This window comes from Idiotropiscis lumnitzeri, chromosome 5 (genome assembly GCF_059441095.1).
Source record: "Idiotropiscis lumnitzeri isolate Australia: NSW breed Sydney's pygmy pipehorse chromosome 5, RoL_Ilum_1.0, whole genome shotgun sequence".
Taxonomy (NCBI): Eukaryota; Metazoa; Chordata; class Actinopteri; order Syngnathiformes; family Syngnathidae; genus Idiotropiscis; species Idiotropiscis lumnitzeri.
In genome coordinates this window covers 8,707,462-8,725,088 of record NC_142395.1, presented here as the reverse complement: position 1 = coordinate 8,725,088, position 17,627 = coordinate 8,707,462, and the positions used below count along the sequence as shown (strand labels likewise).

Here is a 17,627-nt window from a genome sequence, read left to right as displayed (position 1 = left end):
TCAAGGGACAGGCGAGGCCATGGCAAGGCAGGCTTGAACAAAGAAACCCTGTACATCATGTTTTTGTGCGTGTGTGTGTGTGTGCGTGAGTGTGTGTGATTTGTGCGCGTGTGGTGTGTGCGTGTGTGTGTGTGTGTGTGTGTGCACATAGTCGTGTGGTTTGATTGCTGCTCTTTGTTTCCCAGCCCCCGGCCTTGCTGGCCATAGTTCAAGCTTGACTAATATGGAAGTATAAATATACACTAGGCTGCCATTAGTTTGGGCAACATCAAGTACACTATTGTTTCACGCTACAGTATTCTGTCACTTAAAAAGAAATGTCCCTTGTCCCATTAGTATTTTTGTTTTCTTAGTATAAAAATGATTTCTGTTCAATGTTACAGTGTTCCAAAAACAAATTAGATGCTTTTATAAACTAGCACATTTTGAACTAGTTTTTGTTGAAGAATTTTTCATGTTTATTAGAAATGTTCATGCATGTATATGTCAAAATCCTAATTTGCCTTAGTTTTGTTTTTAGACTTCCACCCTGATACTCAGCATCATGCTAAGGATGCTGATTATAGCTCACACACAATCAACCAGACTATTTATTATCATTTCAGATTGCAGTGAATAATTACCATCATAATCTCGATGATAGCGCCGAGCTATAGCCCGAGTAATTATTCAAACTTGTCAAAGAGACAGGCAAAGCCTCGTTTTTTTTACCAGTCTAGCTTGAATCTTAAATTTGCTGAAATAGTTACACATTCCATTTTTTAAAATGTGTTACATTGACTCGTTAACACCTGTACTAATGTTTCTGAATTTTTAAAAGCCTTGATGCTATTCTGGTTTAGCAGTATAATGCGTCTTTTCAGACCACAAGCAAATTCAGACTAAAGCAACAGGACCTCTGCTGGTTGCAGCACGGAATGTGAATTCAAATCTTTAGCTGTCGATGTTGAGTGATCTCGCATACGATTCGCTTTGTTGTTTGTTCCCTGACCCCGCGTAAATAAATACCAATGAAATTGAAACATTCGTCCATGATGCATTTTCACAATCAAAGGTGAGCATCCCACCCCACGACAGCGTCAATTACGAGAGCCACCTGTGACTCCTTCCTGCGCCATGGTATTGGTGTGCCACCATATTACGATATGATATCTAGTATTATATCACTTTTATGAGTGATATGAGGTTAGGTATTTATAACGGTGGAGTTTCCTTCGTTGTCCGCGTCACCGGCTCATGACCACTAGCCACCAAGTCAGCGGCTTTGAAGGCTCTGAGAATTTAAGTTTTACTTACGTACATTTATGCAGTGCAATGTGGCGTCCTTTACATTGGGTTAGCTATGTTTCAAAGCAGCTGAGCATTTCACTATCTGGTTGTAACTACAGGCTTCGTCCTACTCACGCGGGCAGCGACCGTGTGTACGTTATACTGCAGCGCAGTTTGCCTTTCTACTCGGCCAAACGCGCTATTTGGAAAGTGTGTTGCAGTTTTGCTCCAAGTCGAAGGGCGTCGCTACGGCTGATATTGGCAAGTACGCCACAGAGAGGAATTTCCTCTCCCTTTTCTGGCCAAATCCGGTCGGCTTTTTTACTTTGCCGAACAAAGCGACAGCAAAAACAATGGATGTTGTGCATGCCCAAACAAAGGGACCTAGATGAATGGACCATGCGTTTAATTGTATTGCGAAATTGATCAGGAAGGTGGCTGCGAAGATGGTATGTGCATGTGTAGGCTTCTTCACACACGCAGCAGCAGCAACAACCTGTGTGGTGCAGGTTCTCTCCTCCATGGCGACAACTAAATTACCCCTAAAGACCGAGCTGGGGAAAATTGTTCACCGCATCATGTTACATAACGGACCAATCACGAGAGCGTGCTGCATGCTACACGCGGCAATTCTGACATGTACGTGGCATGTGTTGCATACATGTCCCAGATGTGTCTCAATATTAATCAGAATGCCACGTATACACTAGTGAAGGTACCTACAACATTTTATTGCAAATCATGTTTTTGCTTTGACTTCGCCTTTAGCATTCAATGCAAGCGTTACACTATGCGATGTAAAAATTGGTTTAATTCTTCTTTTGATTGGTCATGCCTGGAGAGTGACAGAGGGATTGGGTTGTAAAATCGGTGCTTAATGCAGTGACACACATTTCATCAAGAGCAATCAATCTTTAAAACTGGGAGAAACACAAGCAAACTTACGGTGTTCCTTTGGTGGTCAGCAAAAAAATATAGATGGCTAGAATCAATCTAGAAAAACTGCATCCAAATGCGTTTTTTTACAGTGGTTGTATCAAAGCAAACTTATAATAGCTTGCGGATACCAATTTGCCGAGACGTCACTGCAGCTAATGTGCACAGCCATGCTTGCATGCAAGAGGTGGAGCCGTGACGTAGTTGCGTTGAAAGCCGTCTTGGCCCGGCCATCTCTCCAATTCAACGCGGCTGATTCGAAGTCTTGCCATTTTCCAGAGGTGGGCTTTCCGTCAATACTGACATCCAGTCAGTACTGACGGGACACCCGTTTTGCTGACTCTGTGTCAGACGAGGCTGGTATGCTTCGCATAATAAATAATCAGCTACTGCTGCAAAGGCATGAGTCTGTCTCTGGCGCTTGCCAGGTTCTATCCTTTCCATTTAAATAAATGAATGAACAAATAAATATTCAAGTCTATATCTCAAATTCATGGTAAGTAAACGGAAAGTGATTTGTTCGAGAAAATTATTTTTGCGCAAATTATTTTTTTCAATTATCATTGCTTATTTATCAATCAACATCATTGTCTTTGCAAAACAAATCCTTTTATTATTAAAAAAATAATAAATAATAATAAACAATTCAAACATTTTTCTTTTGGTGTTTTTCTAATCACAAAAAGTACTGATAATATTTTCTTTAATTTACTGCATTAATAAATCGTATCCCTATCTCTGACTCTCCCATTCTGTAAGCCATTCTCAGCAGAGGTCATGGTCCGTCTGCATGCACACTCTGGCCTTTTGATGCACGTTACTGAAAATGTTCATCGTGAATCCTCAATAAGCATTTCCCTAATGTGTCAATGGACACAATCCTGTGAGAAATCTGTGATACAAGTCATTGACTTTGCTTTTCCTCTTCATACTTCTCTGCCTAATACCACAAGCCACAGTTCAAGCACAAGGGCATAGCCAGATCTCCATGACCCAATCATCCTGTTGTTTCTCATGTGAAGTTCCCCATGGTGGGCCCTGACAGTTGGATGAGTGAGTGAACGAACGGATGGCTGAATAGATCACAAAACACTTTGGAGAAATGGATGGGTTCTGGAATGTGTGAGGGAGCAGTTGCTAAATGGGTCAGAACCCGTCAAACAATAGCAGCATTACTGTGAGAGTTGTAGTGGAAGGCAGGAGGGGTACTCGAGAGGGACGGATAGTTTTGGGGGACACCCAAGCTTTGTGCCAATTATGAACATAAATAACATCCACTCAGAGCTGCCATGAAATTAGGGTCAAAGGGTTAACTCTGTTTTCAATAGGATGGGGCCAACAGATTCATTGTTGCAGATGACTGAAACGCCGAGTTGAGTAACTACAATCCCAATTCCACTGAAGTTAGGACGTTGTGTAAAATGTAAATAAAAAAGAATACAATGATTTGCACATCATGTTCACCCTATATTTAATTGAATAAAATACAAAGATGAGATATTTAACGTTCAAACTGATACTTAGTTTTCAGCAAATCGTGAACTTCAAAATTTATGGCTGTAACTCGTACCAAAAGAACTGGGACTGTTTTCAGCAAATCATGAACTTCGAAATTTATGGCTGTAACTCGTTTGAAAAGAACTGAGACAGGGTAATGTTGACCATTGTGTTACATCACCTTTTCTTTTAACAACATTCAGTAAACCTTATCCTTTCCCAGTCTTGATTGATATACTGCTTCAGCTCTACAACAGTCTCGGTCTCCGATGTCGTATTTTACGCTTCACATTGCGCCATACGTTTTCAATGAGAGACAGGTCTGGACTGCAGGCAGGCCAGTCTAGTTCCCACACCTTTTTATGATGAAGCCATTCTGTTGTTTGGCATTGTCTTAATGAAACAAGCACCGGGCGTCCATGAAAAAGTTATTGCTAGAATGACGGCCCATTACAAAACCTGTATGTACCTCTCAGAATTAATGCGGCCTTCACAGATGTGTAAGTTACCCATGCCATTGGCACTAACACAGCACCATACCATCTTAGATGCTGGCTTTTGAACTTTGCTTTCATCACAGTCCGGATGTTTGTTTTCCTCTTCAGCCCAGAGGACACAACATCCTCAATTTCCCCAAAAACTATTTGAAATGTGCACTCGTCAGACCGCAGAACACTTTTCCACTTGATATCAGTCCATCATAGATGATCTTGGGCCCAGAGAAGCCGGCGGCAGTTCTGGGTGTTGTTGATAAATGGCTTTTGTTTTGCATAGTAGAGTTAAGTAAGTTGCACTCACGAGTGCAGCTCCTAACTTTATTTGCTGACAATGGTTTTCTGAAGTGTTTTTGAGCTCCTGTGTTACATCCCTTGCACACTGATGTCCGTTTTTGATGCAGTGCTGCCTGAGGGATGAAAGGTTGGTTTTCGCTCTTTCCCCTTACATGTAGTGATTTCTCCAGATTCTCTGAACGCTTTGATCTTATGGTCCTTAGATGATGAAATCCCAAAATTCCTTCCAATTGCATGTCGAGGAACATTGTCCTTAAATTGTCCACAACTATTTTCTCACGCAGTTGTTAACAAAGAGGTGAACCTCGCCCCATCTTTGCTTGTGAATGACTTAGCAATTCAGGGAAGCTCCTTTTATACCCCCATCGTGGCTGCCACCAGCTCCCAATTGGTCTGTTCACCTGTGGGATGGTCCAAGCAGGTGTTTGATGAGCATTGCTCAACTCTCTCTGTCTTTTTTGCCACCTGTCCCAGCTTTTTTGGAATGTGTTACAGCCATAAAATATTAAGTTAATTATTTACTACAAACAAAAAAGTTGATTAGTTTTAACATTAAATATATTGTTTTTGTTGTGCATTCGATTAAATATAGGTTGAACATAATTTGCATATTATTGTATTCAGTTTTTATTTACATTTTTCATACGTCCCAACTTCATTGGAATTGGGGTTATGACACTACAGTAGTGGAGTGAAATTTTTGTTCGCGCAAAATGCCTTGCAATTTAGTTACATAACACAAATGATTTGTGATCTGTTGTCCCATCTTGACACTAGGGGAGATTTTTTTTCTCTTTCTTTTTTTGAATACATGACACAGATCAACATACTTTCATAACACTGATCAACACGTTTTCACTTTTTTGTAATTTTTTTTTTTTACGCAGGCATGCAAGTACTTTTTTGCGCTGATTCCGAACCTGACCCGATTTTTCTTTAGCACAACAAGTTTTCATAATAATAATAATAACTATAATGATAATAATAATAATAATAATATAGTAATACATTTCATGTTATTTAATAATACATAAGGGTTAGGTTCCGCAACAGGTGGAATTTTTTTTATGAAACGTCATAGCTATAAATGATAAGGCATGATACAATCTGTATTGCGTAAGGTTTTATAGGTCAAATTTAAAAACAAAGAATGAGATTACATCAAAAACCTGATGTGCTTGGAAAAAAAAGTCAAGAATATTTTTTAAAATCAGCATCAAAAATATGTCAAGGTACATATCAAGCCATCTCAAACTTGCTGTTGACTCGGGTAGTCTTCCAACATTTTGCTTGAAAAGCAGATTTGTTCCGAAATTAGGATTAAAATGTGTGTCTTTTTCATCATTTTATTTTGGGTACATTTGGTCAGTTGTAACCCCTATAGCACAATTATTGCCTATCTTGCTTATGTTCTTTGTAAACAAGTCATGCTGACGCGATGGTGGCATTGCACAATCGTCTATTAAAAGTGGCATGCTTCTGTCTCTTTTAACTAGTCTTTCCAACCGTCGTCCGTTGCAAATACATTTTGGTGAAGCCAGGTAATATTAATAAAGAGGAAGGTAATGACAATAATAAGGATTGGGCTGAAGATGATTGATTTCGATGTTCAACTATAACGGGCTGATTAAGGGTGGCAAAAGGATCCTAATGATTGCGTGGACAGACAGCATAGTGTGTTATGTTGTCGGCCTGATTATGGAAGTGGTAGTTAATGTGCACTCTGCCATGCATTGTGGTGTTTGTCTGTTCTTGATCTTGCCACATTGGACTGTGCTCAGCACTCTGCCACAGACAGCTGTAACCTCACTCCCTCCAGGCAGATAAAACCGACAGAAGCGGAATTTCATCAGCTGGAAGCGAGCTATGTCGAGATTTCTGTACATTTAGGCTAGCAACGTACCACTCTGTTAAAATGTTTGCTACAGATCTAATTATTACCTTCTGGGTCCAGGCAAAGAACCCATAAAGTTTGAATGACTATTTTCTGATCTTAAGTACTTGAAAACTGAAGAAACATGGGAAACACTTTTTAATCAGTACACAGTAATAAGCATTTGCTCATCATTTATGAAGTATATTTGTGATGTGAATAATCATTTGCATTTAGTTTGCAAATACCTTATTATAAAGTGTTACCTGTCATTATTTGCAATGTCAGTATAAGGTTGCACTCTGAATGTTTTTGCATTTTTATTTTATGTGATTTGAATCTCAGCATTACAGTGGCTTTGCTCTGTCGGTAAGATTGATCTAAAAAACACTTTGAATTATGTTATATTAATAAGGTATTTACAAACTATATGCAAATGAGATTCATGTCAGAAACATGCTTGATAAATGATGACTTCAGTATTCACAAATGCTTAGCGAATACGTATTAGTGTGTACTTATTATAAAGTGTTACCAAATCCTACAGTCAAATAGGAAAGTGGGTTGATGTTTGAAAATGAGTGATAGAAATTGATGAGTAGCTAAACATCGAAAACAAACAATCTTTGCTTCCACACTCTCAAATGACCCAACCAAGAATAATATGTGCGCGTCTACTTTTCATATCTCACTCGATCTCTAGTGGCTCTTTGCCCACATTGCTGTCATTCATAATACTTTCACATTGCATGTTGACTTAGTTGTGGGTTCCCGGTCATGCAAATACAGCATATAGCTTTCCTACGACTGTTTTTCTTAACTTTTGACTGCCAAAACAATGTTAACTTTCTAAATCGTAAGACCCTTTGCATCCAATTATACCTTATTTTGCATGCAGTGGTTGGGTTTTCTGATTAAACAGATGTGTAATATATAATGGCTATGATAAAACCATGGCTTGCATTTTTAACGAGCTCAATATGTGCATCAAAATTACTTTATTCAATGTATTATAATTGGTTATATTTAGCTATTACTATTTTGGATTATTTTGTCCTGTGTTTTGTTTTCTGCTTAAAACTTCTGGCCTGTTAATGAAATCAGATGGCAAGATTTGTGGAATACCTTCCAAATCATTGATGACTGAATGCAATTATAACACTTCCTATGTATTTTCTTCTGTTGCAGAGTGCAGCGATGGAGGAAACAGTCATATGGGAACAGCATACTGTGACCCTTCACAGGGTAGGTGTTGACACCCACATAATTCACTTTGTCATTTCTTCTTTATTGTCTCCCCCCCTCCTTGTCTATATCTTGTCCAATTGCAAAGTAGTTGTCAATTGTTCTGAACATCTCACTCCACATTGCCCCATGTCCTTTACCCGATCGTATGTCTTCTTTCCTTGTACTGAGGACCAGCTGTAGAAGCAGGATGTATGGTGCTGGAACAATAGTCAAGGAGCCCAGATGGCAGGAAACAAAGCTAAAGGAAGCACGACATCAGCATCCACTTCCCAACTACTTCTTTTCTCTTCCTTCCTGCTTAAAGCAAAGCGGGAGACGCATGGCATTCTTGCTTTTTGTCTTGGTCAAATTTCATTTAAACAGACTCACTGCACCTCTGCATCTTAATAGATGGGATGAGTATGAACCTCTGATCAGCCGCTCAGACTGCGCTATGAGCCAGGCAATGGGGAACATATTCGACCAATCTGAATTATGGATTTGGTCCCCAGCCTTCTCTCTTTTGGAGACAATTTGTACGCATTTACAGTTTCTTGGTGGGAATGTTTGTGCATTCAACCCAAAGAACATTTTTGATGTCACTGGCATTGGCTGTGTTGGCCAGGCTTTACCATCTCCTTTCTAGTTCATTACATGTGTTGGGTGGGGCTGAGGTCAGTGCACTCTGTGCAGGGCAGTCAAGATCTTTCACACCAAACTCATCCAAGTATACATTCATGGAGCTTGCTTTGAGGACTGCAACACAGTTATGCTAAAAAAATGGCCTTTGCTAAACTTTTCCTTTGAATTTGACAGTATTCAATGTTCCAAAATTGTCTTTATTAGATTGAGGTTTGCCCCTGGCTAATTCATTAAATCAACATGAGGGTTATAGTATATTGAACTAATAGCTCAAAACACACACTTAAAACAGTATGAGTGAAAAATGTCATTTCCCAAACTGCGGCTATCAAATAATTTCAGTTGACCTTGTTGTGCCCCGGAATCAAGTTGACTAGAGTACCTGTCTAGACTGGCCTGGTTGTTGTAATCTAATTAGTAGAAGCTTTAGTGAGGCTGAAGGAGCAGCCTGTTGTTGGCTGCAGTTGCTAGCCTTCTGGCTCTCTGCTGATTTTGTGGGTGCATGTTTACATCACATGGCCTGCTTCTGTAGAGCTGTCTGCTGTCGGTGGAAACATGCTGCACCAACATATTTGGCTTACAGCTTTTTGCAATATGACTAAACAGTTGATTTATTTACACATTTTAAAAATCATATTATGCCTTGTTAATATGTTGTGATTTATCTTTGTATACGCAGGCTGCTGGATTTGGGTTTGGTATTGCCATCTCAGGTGGGCGAGACAACCCACATTTTCAAAGTGGGGAGACGTCCATTGTGATTTCTGATGTTTTAAAAGGAGGTCCAGCAGAGGGGTTGCTTCAGTAAGTTTCCCTGTGGATTCCGTCAACATACTTCTTGTCCTTCCCTGTGTTAATTCTCTTCATGTTTGATTTTTCAGAGAAAATGACCGTGTGGTTATGGTGAATGCAGTGTCTATGGACAACGTGGAGCATGCGTATGCTGTGCAACAACTGCGCAAGAGTGGCAAAAATGCAAAAATAGTAAGTTTGACATGGGTACACAGACGCATAGCAATGTGTCTGTGGTTCTACACCTAGTTCTCATTAGTTGCTATGGTCTGCGGCTAGTTACGCTACAATGCCACATCAAATGGCAAGTAAATGTCAGCACACAATATAATGCTCTCTACAGCACGGTGCAAAAGCACAGATGTTTATGGTCAATCAAAATCTTTGCTGGGAGCCTTTCAAATAATTTGCATTCTGGAGGAATTAGCAAATAACGATTTCCATCTTGAAAACTATTGACAAGAAAAATGCCCTTTCATGTTTTAACGTGTATGGCTTTATACAGTCTCTTCTTTCTTCCTCCCCTTTCTTCTCTGTGTTCTCTAATTATGCGGAAATATAGCTACTGCTACAGTGAATGCTGCTTTATTCCCTCGACTATGTTCGCATTTTGTTTGTGATTCTTTTAAAAATAAATGACTCTTCAAAATTGATTTCTGCTAAAAATGCCAAAGTTCAGTTTTTTTTGTTGCATTCATTTGGGATTGTTTGTAGATGTGTGAGGGTCACTCGCCGAGTGATTATCCAGTTCTCTCTAGTTTAATCACGTTGCTCACTGTGGCGCTTGCTTAAGAGGCCGATGCAGTGTGGGGCATTTAAAGTTTATCTGTAAATTTTCGTCTGTGGTAGTTTCATTCATTGCACTGCAAATGTGTCAGAGAGTACGACGTTTGTCACGTACCTCATGCACACAGTCATTTGAATTGTAAGCAATAGTCACTGATGTCACCTTGCATTTCATTATCTTATAGAGCGTAGTCATATGGTTTTGTGTGAACACGCACTTCAAACTTGGCAACGTACCAAGGACAAGTGAATTAATCTTGTCTGTACTGTCATGCTGCTAATGTCTCCTTTTACTGGGATACCAGTGTGAAAAGTGTCTACTAGGTGTGCCTTAAGACTCCCATCCTTTAATTTGCAGACTATTCGGAGGAAAAGGAAAGTACAGATCCCTGTTTCTCGGCCAGGCGACAGGGAGACCATGTCAGAGCATGAGGAAGAGGACACAGATGAGGAAGATGCCTATGAGCATCACAGTGGTCGTGCTGGCCAAAGTGCCTATGCTGGCGCAAGTGGAGGCACGAGCAGTAGTCGACGACACGATCGTGAACGTAGCAGCAGTGGAAGACGGGATCACAGTGCCTCACGGGAAAGGAGCGTCTCACCACGCTCTGATCGACGTTCACAAGCCTCCTCTGCTCCCAGCAGGCCTTCCAAGGTCACACTTGTCAAGTCACGGAAAAATGAAGGTGAGCAACACAATGTCCACCCAAACACCCGTTACAAGGCACGATACATAATATTAGACATGTTCCAGAGCAAAAACAATTTTCTAACATCAAATATACAGTAAGGCAGATTTACTGTGCATTCAGAGTTCAGTCTGAATGGTTGACTGTAAAAAAATAAATAAATAAACATTTACCGGCCACACAGTCTTCATTTCGCTTTCTATTGACATTTTTGTTTTGTTTTGTGTTTTAACACCGAAAGCAGAATATGGACTGCGGTTAGCCAGCCATATCTTTGTGAAGGACATCTCGCCTGAGAGCCTCGCTGCCAGGGATGGAAACATCCAGGAGGGAGATGTTGTTCTCAAGGTGAAAGACTAAAGAGTGTGATTGCATGATGTTGTGTCTAATCTAAAACTTCTACATTACTATTATTATGAGGCTTGAAAACACTTGGTCAAAAAAGTGAGCATTAGTGCCTTTTGCGTACAATTATCAATAGATGCAGCTTTTGTGTTTGATATCAGTATATTGTGCAAGTCATTGTGTTGTGGTAAAAAAAACGTTCCCAATCCTTCTATTCTAATGATTCTTAGTTAGTTAGTCAATGTAAACGCTGCACATGATTATGCGCTTTCTTAATGGTCATCCATCCTTTTCTCGCACTAGATCAATGGCACAGTTACTGAGAACCTATCATTGATAGACGCCAAGAAGCTGATTGAGCGATCAAAGGGCAAGCTGAAAATGGTTGTTCAGAGAGATGACCGAGCCACGCTCCTGAACATTCCTGACGTAGATGACAGCATTCCGTCAGCCAATAATTCCGATAGAGATGGTGAGATAACAGACTCAAAGGATGCAACATGAGACTAATTCGATTTACATGTTGTTTTTCATTAGACTAATTCATTTCAGCACTTTCTATTTCATATGACAAGGTAAATGTCTTGAAATTTGTGAATACCCGAATAAACGAGAAATTTAATGTGACTTTTACAGACATTTCAGAAATACATTCACTGACATCAGACCATTCCAATCGATCCCGTGGCCGGGGACGATCACGCTCCCCTGACAAGAATGAGCCATCGGACCATCTCCGGCTCTCGCCTCGGCAGATCACCAATGGCAGGTACGGAGTAATCATTGGCAAACTACTGATTTAAATTGACGTCCGACATCTCTCTAACGCACATACTTTGTTGTACATCACACTCCGGTTGCTGCACGTCATCTTAACACCCACCGGATTGGGTGCTGACTGCAGACCACTAATGCATAAATCAATAGATGAAGACATAGCACGGATAAACCATCAAACTCCCTCTGGAGTCATCATTGGATTTTTATATGCCTCCCCCAGACTAAGGTTTAGAGAGGAAAGCACTATTGATCCATCTTGTTGTTTACTAGCCTACTGTGTTTGAAAGTGACTTTAGTGCACTAAACCTCAAAACCATTTCAAGCAACATAGAAGCAACCAAACACTCTGAATGGTTACCAAGTCAAATACTCTATGTAAAAACTGCATACAAGAAAATATGACATCCTCGCAAGAGATTTTATCGATTAGATCATTACCTTTATATATCAGACTGTTTGACGCTATAAGCATTTAAGCTTCACAGTGAAAAACATCAGATTAAACATCTTGTTAGCACAGTTCTTTGACACTTGAGGGTTGATGATAAAACAAGACTTGGGAGTGAAACAGGCCTGTCACTATTGTAAAGGGGCCATCAGCCATGGACCAACTGGTGGAAACAAGAAATTCTCGTCAGTTGCCGGTTTATGGTCACAGTATTTTCATTAGTTAGTCGGAACATAGTCAAACTCACAGCAGAAAGTGTTTTTCTTTCCTTCTTTTTTTTTTTTGGGCTGATGACTATGTGCGGAAGAAATGTGAGATCTATTGGCCTGTAGGTTGTAGATGAAATGGGTAGGGGCCAAGAAAAGATAAAGTACCTAAAATGGACATTAATTTTAAACTTGCAAAATGTGCTGTATAAATAAAGTTGTTTTGTATTGTATTTTATCAATGAAGGGGGGCGCTGTTCTGTTCGGCCAATGCTGAGTATTTCCTGATGGAATTCATCTTAACTCGTGTTGAACATTGCAAAAGACATCGACCCCATTTAAATGTTGCAAAAACAATGGTTCAGCGACATGCTGGAAACTTTTGACCCTTGATAAGTGTTCCAAATATTTTGTCAAGGTCACCTTGCTTCAACCATACAACCCTGTGAGAAAAGAGAGTGAGCGAACACAAGATGCTTCTTTTTCGTAGGTTATTATGTTGAACATACACGCACATCAAAATGTTAATTTATTAAGGATTATGCTTACATAAATGCCTAACTAAAGGGGCATTTTCCAAGCGGGAGCACATATTTGTATTACTTCTCTTGATGCTTGTTAATGCTTTTGAATAAAACTTCCTGGGGCTGGGAAAAAATAGTTTGTTGTCAGAAGTTCTAAATGGCGAAAAAACAAAATGGATTAAAACAAGGCATTGTTGTATGTTTTTATTTTTCTGTGAGTGAAGATGAAAAGAAGTTATTAAAATCTGGAATCTGATTTTGTCGGGGGAAAAAAAAAATTGATTTTCATTTGAAGGCCCAGCATGATACGTGGTTAATTTCCTGAGCCATTAATAGTTGACTCGTTTTTCCTTTCTGGCCAATGCTTTATTTTCCTTATGAAGTCACATGTTTGCTTAACCTTTATTTTTTTTCTATATACACTTTATTTATTTGATTATGTTCATTAGGCTATGAATGTAAGATGCCTCAGAATTAATAACTTTAGAAGTAACCATTATTTTGTCGTCATATTCTTAGTTTATTCCACTTTTCATGTTTTGGTTATGGCTGAAGCGGTCGAAGAGAAAATAACAATATACCCGTCACTCGACGGTGACGTAAGAGAATGATTTATTATCTCCCCGTTTCATGGGGATAAAAGGAATTTGACATACTTCCCACAGTGCTTTGCCCAAGGACAGATGGTTTGCTTAACCTGATTGGCTGAAGGGCTGAGATGCATTTGTTTCCTTTGGACAAGGCATATTCAGTGTTATTGAATGGACCAAATCATTTCAAACTCCCTTCATGCACAGTATCTCCTATTGGGCATAAGTTTGTTTTGGCCATAGGAACTCGTGTTTTTCAGGGACTTTCATTCCAGAACTTCTTTAAGTGTCATGGTGCAGCTTACCCAAACATATGTGTGAGTACCATAATTACCATTTTTTTTGTCTTTTAATCTTTTTGAATGTTATTAGCAAAAACAATGGATTATTTATTTCTATCTACTATTTTTGTCAGTCGTATTTTGATTGGATGTTCAGAACGGGATGCGATGTATGGTGGTTTCTTCTGACAAATGTGTTGAATTGTGCTGATCAATGTGAAATAATTGGTCACGGCACTCACTGTAGAGTGTTTGCGTTTTGTCATCATTCAAGCATTACACACAGTAGATACATTTGTACCCATTTCCTCCAGTTGAAATTATGTTTTTATAATAGTGTAATGATGACATGTAATTCTTTGGCAATGGGCTGCAACTCCGCAATAAGCTCACACGATTGCTGTATTTGATCTTGACTCTGACGTATATCAAACGTGCAGAGGTCTGTGTAAAATGAGTTGAGGTCAGAGGAAGGAAGAGATCTCTTAACATTTTGGAGTGGCATTCTTGACCATAAAACATATAATATACACTAAAATGTATAACAATAATATATTTGTGATGTATGTTTTACTGTCTCAGTATGACAGTAACACAAGTGATTTATTTGGAGCTTGTGGTTTAGTCTGCGTTTTCAAAATAGTTTTTACAAAAGGCTCTTAGTACAGTTCAAGTGCTGTGTTCCAGCAGGCAGTCATGTGACGAGATTGGAATTCAACTATTGTTTTAAGTAGCACAGCCCATTCTCTCTAGGCCTCATGCCTCACTCTTCCCAACCCCCTTCAGTGCCGCCTGCCTCTCCCTTCTAACACGCACGCACACACACGCACGGATACGGACAAATACAGTCCAACCTTGTTTATTTTCACCACAATGACCAGAAAATTGAATGAAGTTGTCTTTTGTAAGGGGTGGGGGTATATGGGGCTTTCTTTCCTGTTGCTTTGTCCACAGAAAACATTTTCTGTCAACTCATGATCATTTACGGTACTTGTAACTATATTTATACGAAGTGAACAGATTAATTCAACGCACAGATTAAGTAATTGCAGAGGTAATCAAATAACTTGACTTGCAGTATTATCATTATTATTTTTTGTATAAAAATCCAAAACGAAAAATGTGATAAGTAGATGAAAATGTTAAACTTTGAAAAGACAGAAACATCCTTGGGAGTTTGCTGTTTTTTGACTGCACTTCTCATTATTTTATTTGTTCGTATGTGTGGTTCTGATTTATTTATGGGTATCTACCTTTTGAAATAATGTTGTTGGGATTTGTATTTAGCATTGTATCCTGTTAATTGTGCCATTGCAATTAAATCATGTGTGTTTGACAGTTATGAATGTCATGTACAGTAGTCGCACCAAATTCATGCATTTAAGATAGAGCAAGAAACTTCCAACTGTCATTTTGGTGTTGAAATTTCAGTTATGTAATTGTGACTTTTGTTTCATGCAGCCATCGAAGTCGAGATGAGGAGCGATCTAAAGCAGCGGTTATGTCCACGCCAGTCAAAAGCTCTGAGGATGGTGTCTTATCTCAGGCCAGTGACCAAACCAGCTCCAGAGATGACAAACAGTTACCTCCGCTGCCTGGTACATAATTTCTTTCTTTAACTGTCAAGCCTTTGTTGTCATTCGGAAAAGAAAGGGGGGGAAACAATGAAACATGTCAGCAAATGATAAGAGACTTCAAGCCTGGCATCAATTATTATTCTGAAACTGATGCTCAAAAGAGTAAACACAAAGATGTAAGTCATTGATAACTCTCACTACTATTGTCCTAGTAATTGTAATTATTTTTTATCCTAATCATTATTATTTTTCTCATTAGATTTACACTGCCTTGTCTTTTCAGATGATTGGATTTAGTGTGGTGTCCTTAGCACCTTTATTTAGATTTTTAGGAAGCGTGATTGTATTATTTTAATTTAATATTTTTTTATGAAGTATACAGGTAATTACAGCTACTCTACATTGAAAAACAAAGTTAGTTTAGAGCCTGTTAATAAAACTAATAGTAAAAACTATATAGTAAACTAATAAGTACCAACTGTTTGCTTCAGAGTGAAGAGAACAGTAAATGAATGTTTGTTTTACTTTTGATGTGCACCACAGTGTGTCAGGCATTTGTATGGAAGATGTGTGAAGGTGTTGATTATATTTTGGCAGAACCAAAACCTGTGTATGCACAGCCTGGCCAGCCTGATGTGGACCTGCCAGTCAGCCCCTCAGATGCACCTGTGCCCAGCGCCGCTCATGATGACAGTATCCTTAGGTCAGTATCGTCTTGGCACTCACGAAGCTCAATCAAGCCTGGGCTAAATCACTGGATTGGATGTTGACAGTTAATCAGCAAGCTTCTTCTGAGATTAAAAATAAATACATGTGAATAAATATAACATTGGGATGGCAAGATAGTACTGGAGATTGCCGTATAAACCATCATAATACAGTATCACTAAATGAAGCAACAGCTAATATTCGACACTTCTTGGAATGTATTACAGTATTAATTTTCAAGTTATTGCAGTTACCATTTCCAGGGGCCTCTTTCTTTAATGGATCGTAGACATGGGCTGATATTAAATTATCACAGTATAATAACCAAGATAGTCAAAAATATTGCCTGAATATCTCAAATGTTATTTTTTGATATATTTGTGTAAATGAAAACATCATTTTCCCCATTGAATACAATCTATTTTATTTTTAAACAAAATATAGAATATTTGATCTGTTAAGAAACATGTACAATGTTAAGTTCAACTAAAGGAAGAAAGAAAGCAAAATTTTAACATGTTTCTGTTTTAATTGTTCTTAGTAAGGAAGTGCTCTGGCGAGCTATTTTTAGCACAGTCCCGTAAGTTACCCATGTTGTCCTTTGGGGTTAGCTTGTACCAGTTGGCACAATGTTCTTTCTTTTTAATCAATGTAGCAAAAAGGCATCTGTGTCTGCTGGTGTTAACGCACTTGCGTTCTCTCATCTCCCTCCATCCCTCCATGTAACTTCTTACCTCCCCTCTCTGCTCAGCCAAGAAGGAGAAAAAAAAGCAGTTGGCCTCTCGTCATTAACTTCAAAGAGGCGGCTTGTTTAGTGATCCCTGCACGCAGCTGATAATATTGCTGCTGCACGTTGACTGCTTAGGAGTCCCCTCAAAAGGGAAAAGAAAAGCTCATTACTGGTGATGGACAGTTTTAACGATTATTGAAACCTTGACTTTTTGAAATCATAGTAAACCCTTCAAACAGGTAATTGGCTCATGCCTATTGGATTGGTACTGACAATTTTGTCTTCTTGCATATATCTAGTGCAAAATTTAAGCCATTGAAGTTCTCTTTTCAAATGCATGCAAACATTTTGTCAAGTGGCATCTGACCACCAATTGTCTGTTGTAGGCCAAGTATGAAGCTGGTCAAGTTCAAAAAGGGAGAGAGTGTTGGACTTCGGCTTGCTGGAGGAAATGATGTTGGAATCTTTGTAGCTGGAGTTTTGGAAGACAGTCCTGCAGCCAAGGAGGGACTGGAAGAAGGGGACCAGATTCTCAGGGTACTAAGCACTTTAACTGTTTCTTCACTTGCACACATGCACCTTAATGACTTGAACATTTTCTCTGGACAAAACACAGTAAACAAAGTTGAGTTTCCTGTTTTGACGTGGTTTCAGGAAGGAGGGTGGCAGTGTATTCACATGAATGAAAAACATACAGGTCTAGCAATTGTAAAAAAAAAAATAGAACATAAATCTGAGTGAATAGTAGAAATCAATTGGTTTTCAAGGCAAATCTGTATTTGTAACAACTTTACTGAACTACCAGTCAGAAATATCTCCAGCCATCTGTCACTGAGCTGAGGATGACTGTCTCACATAGAAGCATGATTTATTTGTTCACAAAGCTTTTTAGTTGTACCATTGTCTATTGTCCTCATTTAAGGTCCCTGGAAAGTA

General features: G+C 39.1%; 1 protein-coding gene across 14 annotated transcripts in view; it reads left to right on the top strand.

The window, feature by feature from the left end:
- Positions 1-17,627, top strand: part of tjp1a (tight junction protein 1a) — a 109,029-nt gene that overhangs the window by 71,881 nt on the left and 19,521 nt on the right. For 8 of the 14 annotated variants that reach the window (XM_088295286.1, XM_088295289.1, XM_088295284.1 and 5 more), the window contains 10 exons: positions 7,555-7,611; positions 8,915-9,039; positions 9,117-9,219; positions 10,172-10,499; positions 10,744-10,850; positions 11,151-11,319; positions 11,484-11,616; positions 15,138-15,274; positions 15,851-15,956; positions 17,078-17,228. In XM_088295286.1, the coding sequence (XP_088151412.1) occupies positions 7,555-7,611; positions 8,915-9,039; positions 9,117-9,219; positions 10,172-10,499; positions 10,744-10,850; positions 11,151-11,319; positions 11,484-11,616; positions 15,138-15,274; positions 15,851-15,956; positions 17,078-17,228 (1,416 nt within the window). The remainder of the gene's footprint in view (positions 1-7,554; positions 7,612-8,914; positions 9,040-9,116; positions 9,220-10,171; positions 10,500-10,743; positions 10,851-11,150; positions 11,320-11,483; positions 11,617-15,137; positions 15,275-15,850; positions 15,957-17,077; positions 17,229-17,627) is intronic. The other 6 variants (XM_088295298.1, XM_088295287.1, XM_088295285.1 and 3 more) reach the window with 1 other exon arrangement.